This window comes from Osmia lignaria, chromosome 3, assembly GCF_051020975.1.
Source record: "Osmia lignaria lignaria isolate PbOS001 chromosome 3, iyOsmLign1, whole genome shotgun sequence".
Taxonomy (NCBI): Eukaryota; Metazoa; Arthropoda; class Insecta; order Hymenoptera; family Megachilidae; genus Osmia; species Osmia lignaria.
The window spans coordinates 5172155-5181099 of NC_135034.1; the positions used below are offsets into that span (position 1 = coordinate 5172155).

The 8945-nt window shown below is 32.1% G+C and overlaps 4 protein-coding genes across 4 annotated transcripts; 3 read left to right on the forward strand and 1 right to left on the reverse strand.

Moving 5' to 3' along the window:
- Positions 1-208: 208 nt before the first annotated feature.
- On the forward strand, positions 209-1549 carry ND-24 (NADH dehydrogenase ubiquinone). The gene is made up of 4 exons (XM_034326726.2): positions 209-397; positions 549-611; positions 683-1141; positions 1202-1549. Exons 1-4 carry the CDS (start codon positions 362-364, stop codon positions 1373-1375), a joined length of 732 nt encoding a protein of 243 aa, XP_034182617.1. The 5' UTR covers positions 209-361; the 3' UTR covers positions 1376-1549.
- Positions 1550-2010: 461 nt separating this feature from the next.
- On the forward strand, positions 2011-3758 carry Aps (diphosphoinositol polyphosphate phosphohydrolase 1 Aps). Its single transcript, XM_034326728.2, has 3 exons — positions 2011-2403; positions 2540-2695; positions 2766-3758. The coding sequence occupies exons 1-3, from the start codon at positions 2305-2307 to the stop codon at positions 3060-3062; spliced, it is 552 nt and encodes a 183-aa protein (XP_034182619.1). The 5' UTR covers positions 2011-2304; the 3' UTR covers positions 3063-3758.
- On the reverse strand, positions 3695-8940 carry Pms2 (mismatch repair endonuclease PMS2). Its single transcript, XM_034326721.2, has 7 exons — positions 8749-8940; positions 8525-8677; positions 8288-8447; positions 6971-8223; positions 6647-6896; positions 5629-6578; positions 3695-5554 (listed from the first exon to the last, which is right to left on the reverse strand). Exons 2-6 carry the CDS (start codon positions 8609-8611, stop codon positions 6253-6255), a joined length of 2076 nt encoding a protein of 691 aa, XP_034182612.1. The 5' UTR covers positions 8612-8677; positions 8749-8940; the 3' UTR covers positions 3695-5554; positions 5629-6252.
- Positions 4566-6131, forward strand: l(2)09851 (WD repeat-containing protein 1 l(2)09851). The gene is made up of 3 exons (XM_034326722.2): positions 4566-5086; positions 5163-5567; positions 5642-6131. Exons 1-3 carry the CDS (start codon positions 4566-4568, stop codon positions 6129-6131), a joined length of 1416 nt encoding a protein of 471 aa, XP_034182613.1.
- Positions 8941-8945: the final 5 nt, after the last annotated feature.

Consider the following 8945-nt stretch of genomic DNA (forward strand, 5'->3'; position numbering starts at 1 on the left):
CGCAGTATGAGAACGTGGGAGCCACACAATATGTGGAAATAATTGGGAGAAACTCTTAATAAAACAATCCTCCCATGGACGAAGTCGGCGACGCACTGAGTGCCGAGGAGTAGGGGAGCGCAGCACCCCCCGCCCCAACTTTCACGACGGTGACGCCACCTAGCGGCAAGCGCCTGGTACTAACTCTAAAAATTTTGCCACTAAACTATGAACCGCGCTGATGTCGAGTAGTTTGTTAATGGCGCTTCTAATATAGAATGCCATTTAATTTGTTCCGTACTACGATTTAAATATAAATTAAAAAATAGTGGAGTAAAGTACAAAATATTATTGTTGATAAGTATAGAGCAACTTCGTAAAGATGTTTCTCACTTCCAGATCAGTCCGTGCTATTTATGTGAGTTAAATATTACTGACGTTCTAATATTATATGCTATATAACCCCTTCTATCACCTTATGTAACCTTCAAACTTGTTTATTTATATTCTACTGTACATATTATACTAATATAAGTATTTTCTAATTACGTATTTTTTTTATTAAATAGAATTGTAAAAATGTTAGAGGATTACAAACATCGGCTAATCGCGCATCAGACCAGTTATTTGTAGTAAGTATTATTATATGTCACATGTATCTATATTTTGTATCACACTAATACTAATTAATTAATTTTTATAGCATAGAGACAGTGAAGTGGATAATCCAAAAATTCCCTTTGAATTCAATGAAGCAAACAAAAAACGTATAGAAGCTCTGTTAAAAATGTATCCTGAAGGACATAAACGTGGTGCAATGATACCACTTTTGGATTTAGCTCAACGTCAACATGGATGGTTACCTATTTCTGCTATGCACAAAGTAGCAGAAATATTGAATTTACCACAAATGAGAGTCTATGAAGTAGCCACATTTTATACAATGTTTAATAGAAGGCCAATGGGAAAGTATCATGTGCAAATTTGTACATGTACACCATGTTGGTTGAGAGATTCTGATTCTATTGTAGATGCTGTAACCAAAGCTACAAATTGTAAAATTGGAGAAATGTCTCAGGATAAATTATTTACAGTTTCTGAAGTAGAATGTCTTGGTGCTTGTGCTAATGCACCAATGTTTCAAGTGAATGATGATTACTATGTAAGTATAATCTAGTTGTTAATTTATTTTGGCATCAACATATGTTAATTTATTTTATAGGAAGACTTAACTCCTGAAAGTGCTACTACTATAATAAATGCATTGAAAAAGGGAGAAAGACCACCACCGGGTCCTCAAAACTCACCTAGATTTGCAGCAGATCCTGCAGGTGGCCTAACATCATTGACATCTCCTCCACCAGGACCTGGATTTGGTGTTAGATCTGACCTGTAATCCCTTTTATGTAAATAGTAAATTGTACAATTTGCAAATGATTTAGTAATAATTATATATTTAAATAGATCATAGAAAACTTTAAGATTCAATCTGTTGTACCTTAAAACTGTATGTAAAATTTACAAATCATTTTTTATTTTAAAAAGCAATAATAAATAAACTTTAACTGTATATTTCCTCTCTTCATTTATAAATAGATTAATAACCCTTATGTATTAGGTTAGGCTTCTGACTACGGATATTGTTTGTATTGATTATTAAATTTTCTTTCTTTTGTCAGTTTCAGCATGGTGATTATTAATACTAATTTCAGAGCATATTGATATTTTTCATTTGATATTTCAGTGGTTTATTTTTCATGGAATTTATTATGTTTTCTGTAAAATATCTATACTTGTCCCTAATGTTATCAAAACTATCAATTTTTATGCAACACGTCCTCTGATTTTATCAAATACAGTGTTAAGATTTTCCAATCTATTTTTATTACTGTATTCTCTTGTGAAATTTATTATCTTTCCTGTATTCTGAATTTGAGTATAATGATTATTTGTTACACATTTTTGTGAAATAATCTTGTTGAATATTCACCTTTTAATATTCTAATAAAAATCTAATCTAGAGGGAGCTACTTGTTATCTAGTGAATACTTTAAAAGTTTTGAGGTTATAACAAGTTTCTACAAGGACAACATTGGTGGTGTGTATCGTGATATAGCATTATTTCGGCAAAAAATCGTCCTGTTTGTCGGACGATAGATAAAATCTTGAAATTAATTATGTGAGCAGTTGAAGCTTGACAATCAATTCTGTATAGATATGTCGGCTCCAAATAACGTTAAAACACTGTTACCGTACAGATTGGCCTGCTTGGCCGTCTGACAAATATGAATTTATGGAATAATTTTGTAATTTTAATAATCGAACATGGTGAAAGAAAAACCAAATTCAATTCGTATTTACGATTCAGAAGGTTATAGACGTAGAGCAGCATGTATCTGCGTCAAAAACGATCTTGAAGATGAGGTAAGCCAGCAGATGGCAGTTGATATTTTTAATTTTAATATCCTAATATTTATCTAATATCAGTCAATATTTTTCTTATTTCTTTATTATTATATCATATAAACTAAACTCTTGTATGATCCTGGGTTCTTGTCAGGTACTTTTGGTTACATCCAGCCGAAGGCCAGATAGTTGGATAGTACCTGGTGGAGGTGTTGAACCAGAGGAGGAACCTGCAGTAACTGCATTACGTGAAGTTAGAGAAGAAGCAGGGGTTTTAGGGCAGTTGGGCAGATGTCTTGGCATATTTGAAGTAATAATATAAATGCAATAATCAGAGCCCTGGACAAATTGCAGAAATAATCTTTTTTTTCTTTTTATAGAATGTGGAACACAAACATAGGACACAGGTATGGGTTATGCGTGTAACTGAAGAACTGCCAGAATGGGAAGATTCACGTGCTATTGGTCGAAAACGAAAGTGGTTTTCTATACCAGAGGCCTTGTTTCAGCTTGCTCAGCACAAGCCCGTCCAGCGTTCTTATATACACAGCCTCCACAATACTAATCCTCGATATAATCCTAACATCTCGCCTCCTCACCATTCGCATACTACCGTAACGTCTATTCAGTTGATGAATAATTCTAGTAACAATCCTCATCTGAACAAACATAGCTAATATTAAATACCATCCATTTGCGTAAACGATTGAGATCAAATGTTAAATATTTGTTGCTGCTCATTTACTTTCGTACAGTTATAACAACCACTAAGGTTGTGTTTTGTATGTAAAATGACACTATTTGTACATTCTCTGGTTTTCTTTCTTATTTTTCTTTTGTGATTAGTAGTAAAATTATTCCGAATCTTGTTATTATACTACTAATACTACTGTATGATTATCACCACACCACCACCACTACTACTATTTCATTACTATTGCTATACTATCATTACTGCAAAAACTATTATTATCATTATCACTATTACAGCCATTTTTATTGTCATTGTCAGTGCTATTATCAGTGTTATTGCTTTTTCATACAGATTAGTTTATTAATCACTCCTTAAAAGGAACAGTTTTTCTAGTTTGGTTCTATTGGTGTAACTAATTAGGGGTCAAGGTGAATCTGCCACCCTGCCCCAAAAATGTAGACTGGGTTTCTCATCATTCTAAGATCCTAAAATCCTAACAATTAGTTATGCTGATGTTCAGTTCTCATTTTTATCATATTCTTGTCAGGGAAACAATTAGTGCTTATATTTCATGTACAAATAAGTACCTAATTTTCATACGTAAAGTGGATGGTGTTTTATGCAAAAAAAAAAAAAAAAAAAAAACGATTTCACAATTAGAATATTTCTCATGTTGTTTGCATATACTCAAAGAATATTACAAACTTCATAATGAAACATATCTATACCTCAACCATTTATTTCTTTTAAACAAGATTTTTGATGATATGTGATAATGCTTTGTAATTTGTTTCTGTAACAGTTACTACCTTTTGCATACTATGGGTCAGTATGTAGTTTACAGACTGAATTGTTTAACGAATTGCTGTAGGGATTGTTTAGAACATGCGTTTCCGAAAAAATAAACATTTCTCTTCTTATAAACCGTAAAAAAAAGGAAATTAGTATAAAGGCTATTTAATGTAAAATGAAATATAGATACATGGATGTACCATGAATTTTGTAGATTTCATTTTTTGTAATTATGTATTTAAATTTTCTATGACTTCTCAGATGTCGTTAATGAAATATTCTAACTCACTTTTGTCAATGTTATTAACTTGTATTATTTCAAATTGAAATGATTTGATTCGCACAAAAAGTTGCCAATAAAATAAAATGGAAAAAGTCATTAAAAAGATTAATTTATAATATAACAGACACACACATAACCCCATATAATTTTAAGTGTGTGTTGGTTAGCCATTTTATGTTTCACGTGTGTCGAGTTTGTACAAATTGAGAGGTAACTTTTCAATTACCATTTATAATAACAAATAACTTGAAAACTCTTTAAGATCCTACTTAAAAATTAAATAATCTTTTACAATTATTTTGTAGAATATCTTTTTATTCATTTTCTATTTAATCATTAGAAAATACACGAGGTTAGGTTTTACTTACTGAAATTATTCTTATTAAACATTATAGATGTACCTTTTTTAAGATGACTATCTTTTATAAAGAAATTCCTAAAGAAATGGAGGACGAACCGATGGATGAAATTAACGAGAATATGGAGGAAAGTAACAGTGAGAGTGAAGAAGAAGAAGACTCCATGGAAAGTGAAGATACTGAAGGAAAAGAAAATCAAAATACCGAATCTAAAGTATACCTTCCTGGACAACCACTGAAAAGTGGAGAAGAACTTGTGGTTGATAAATCAGCATATAGACTTCTACATCATGCACAATCTGGTGCACCATGTCTTAGTTTTGATATAATCTTAGATGACTTAGGTAATAATAGAGAAAATTATCCTTTGAGTATGTACCTTGTTGCTGGAACACAAGCTGCCAAGACGCATGTTAATAATCTTCTGGTTATGAAGATGAAAAACCTTCATGCCACCAAGGATGATTCTGATGATGACTCAGATGATGATGAACTAGACAGTGATGATGATACAAATACACCTGTAATGTCTGTTGCACCAATCAAACATCAGGGTTGCATTAATAGAGTTAGGTAAATATATTTGGTTTTCTAAATGATATTTGCAGCTTCATACCTGTATTTTATAATGTTTCATTTGTTTCAACAGATACGCTAAACTCGGCGACGCAACTGTTGCAGCAAGTTGGAGTGAATTGGGTCGTGTACATATTTGGAATTTAGATGAACAATTAAAAGCACTTGATAACGATGAAATGCTTCGTGCTTATCGTAAGAAGTGTGAGAAACACGATGGAGGCATCAAACCATTATTCACGTTTAAAGGACATCTGTCGGAAGGATATGGATTAGATTGGTGTCCAACTGAAATAGGTACTTTAGCTTCTGGTGATTGTAAAGGAAATATTCACATATGGCGTATTAGTAATGGTAATAGCGCGACATGGCACGTGGATCAAAGACCATACAATTCACACGCACCACATAGCGTCGAAGATATTCAGTGGTCTCCTAATGAAAGGCATGTGCTTGCTTCGTGCTCTGTTGACAAAAGGTATATATCATATATTAATTAATATCATTATAAATTCAATAAAATAATCGGTCATACTCACATTATTTTTACAGTATTAAAATTTGGGATACGAGATCAAGCCCGCAGTCCGCTTGCATGTTGACAGCATCTGGCACACATACTGCTGACATTAACGTTATCTCATGGAATCGCAATGAAAGCCAGTTTCTTGTGTCTGGCGGTGACGATGGATTGATTTGTGTATGGGATTTGCGCCAGTTTGGTTCTAGTGGCTCAAGTCCATTAGCCATATTTAAACAGCATACTTCACCTGTTACAACAGTGGAATGGCATCCACAAGAAGCTACTGTATTTGCTTCCGGTGGAGCCGATGATCAGATTGCTCAATGGGATTTGTCAGTAGAAGCCGATCAATCGGAAGCCACAGAAAATAATGAATTAAAGGAATTGCCTTCTCAGTTGTTATTTATACATCAAGGTCAAACTGATATTAAAGAACTACATTGGCATCCTCAATGTACTGGTGTTGTAATATCGACAGCACATTCAGGATTTAACATATTTCGTACAATTAGTGTATAATAAACTAATTTCTTTAAGAATACAATGTTTTAAAAGTTATTTGCAATCAAAATAATACCCTAAACTAGAATTCTAGAATAATGATTCTAAATTTTTTAAATTCAAACTTCAGAAATATAGTTTATTTATGCACAAGATGTAATGATAATAGATGTCTTATCGTTGGTCTACCATGAGGGCAACTCCAAGGGTTTTCCATTTGCGCCATTTGTGTAACTAATTTTTGCATTTCGTTATTATTAAGAGCTGTACCAATCATAACTGCACTACGACAAGCTCTTGATGCTAACATTTGCCTCACACGACTTGGACGGTATATACGATTTTCTTTATGTTCCACGCCACCTTCTCTAATAAGAAAAATCAGTTCTTCTATATCCTCTTGTCCAAATTGCCAATATCCGCTGACTGGCATTCCTGTGAGTTCTACACGCTGTCCTGATTCGGCTAAAATGTACAAATATGTTTTCGTAGCAATATTAATTTAAAAAAAAAGACTGAATTAACTATTTTACCTTCGTGATTAATTTTAAAAAAGAAGCCATTGTCTTCAAACGTTTTCTGGTGTTCAATTAATATTGTTTCATTTAAAGAAGACAAATTTAATGCTTTGGGAACGATTAATTTCTGAGTTTTTAGTTGCGTCTCATTGTTAAGTTTTTCGAAGCGATACTTTTCATCAGTAGCATGCTGATCAATAATAAATAGATCTTTTTCCAAACGGGCTATTATAAAACCAAGATTAAATTGTCCTATTATTTCCATCTATAAAATATTTTACTTTTAATGATTGTGTAATATATTTTATTGCTAATATATTTACTTAATAAAACGTAAACCTTAAGAAAAGATTCCTTCGTTAGTTCCCTTTTCAGTTCATCTTCGGCGACAGAATTTTTAGCACTTTCCAATTGTGCCTTATATTTAATTCTTGTACTCGTGGTAACAAGCTTCGATAAATTGTTCTCTTTTTCTTGAAACTTTTGTTTTATTGTTAACATACTAATTGACATTTCAGCATCATCCAATATTTTTGTTTGATTCGATATATCATTTTGTACATTGTAGTTATCATATTCAATAATTTTATTTTTATTATCATACTGTACACTATTTTCATCTAAATGTTCTGTATTCGATGATGTTTGTAAATTCTGAAATCTTTTTGCTGGGGGATTTGTGTTCGCCGGTGAAATTGCTCTCTTCGTTCCAAAATTTAATTCAGATATAGGTTTCACATTCAAGTTTCCTTGTAACTTATCCCATTTACTTATTAAACTGAATTTCAGAGCTGCTAATATTAAATTCTCTTGTGTACAAAAAATAGTTCTTTTATCCGGAGTTACGTTAATATCGGTCGATTGTTTATTAAGTTTTAAATTTAAAAAAATAAATGGATATTGTTTATTGTTATATTTGTGATAAATGTGATTTATTAATTTATTTACTTTCGCAGGATCGCATGGTCGACCGTTTACATAAAAAAATTGTCTATCGGGTGTAGATCGTCCGACAGTATGATCACAACTGCTAACGTAGCAATCCCATTCAAAATCTATAGCTACATCATTTCGTAAATTGTACTCTTGTAATGTTGCTTCATCAGGAGGTAGTAACTCAAGTTTAAGAAGACCGTTTGAAGCTTTCTTGCCAAACACTATATTAATATTATTTAAAATACTGCTGGAGTTTGTAGTAGTAACTACAACATTAGATTTTCCTGATACCGAATTGGAACATGTTATTTTTGTATCAGTAGAAACTATGCAATAATTATATAGCACTTGGATAGCTCGAGCATATTCCTTTTTTAGGTTTCTTGTAAATTCTTTTGCTCTTACTGGAAGACACTTAAATATATTTTTAACATGTACAGTAGTACCTACTTCTCTTGCACATGCTTCTTTCTTTTGCAGTATACCATTGTGATCAAATTCTAATTTAAAACCATGCTCACTTGTGGAATGTCTGGTAATGATACTTAATTCAGCTAAAGAGCAGAGTGAACTAAGAGCTTCTCCACGAAACCCAAAGGTATCTACTTCAGTCAGATCTGAGAATTCTTTCAGTTTGGATGTATGATGTTTCAGTCCTGATGAACAGGAAGTAATTTTTTAAGATAAATTATAAATGTATCGATATCTTTACATACATACCCAATCCTGCAAAATCTTCCTCTAAAACACCGCTTCCATTATCACTTATACTGATACATGTTTTCCCATAATCTTTTAATTTAATATCAATTAATGTAGCACCACTATCTAAACTATTTTCTACCAGTTCTTTTATTGCACCTGCCAGATCAAACACCACCTAGAAAAATATTATATATTAGCGAGGTAACAAATTTATATTAAAACATCCCGTAAGTACTTATAGGTTAATCTTACCTGACCAGAACAAATTTTATGAATTGTTTGTTTATTTATGGCAGTAATCTTCTTCGATTTTTCTATTGTTGGAGTTGGTTCTGTCATTTTGTTAACATACAAGAGAGAACATCCATATATCTTCTTTATGCGTGAAGTAATACACCACCGTACCTAAAAAAAAGAAAATTATGTTAGTATGTAAATAGATAAATAATAATCAGTGTCTTTACATCAAATTTTACCTTAAAAACCTAAATTTTAAGAGAACATTGCAGTCGGAATGACTTTTTTCAACTAGTTCAAGTAACATGCGTTTATTAAATGTTTGAATTTGATTGGCTGTAAGTTGAGCAAAATGAAACAGCCATAATATGGCGCGAAAATGAATTAAACTGTGCCGATAACACGTTTGATGTACTATATTCATTTTTGTAATATA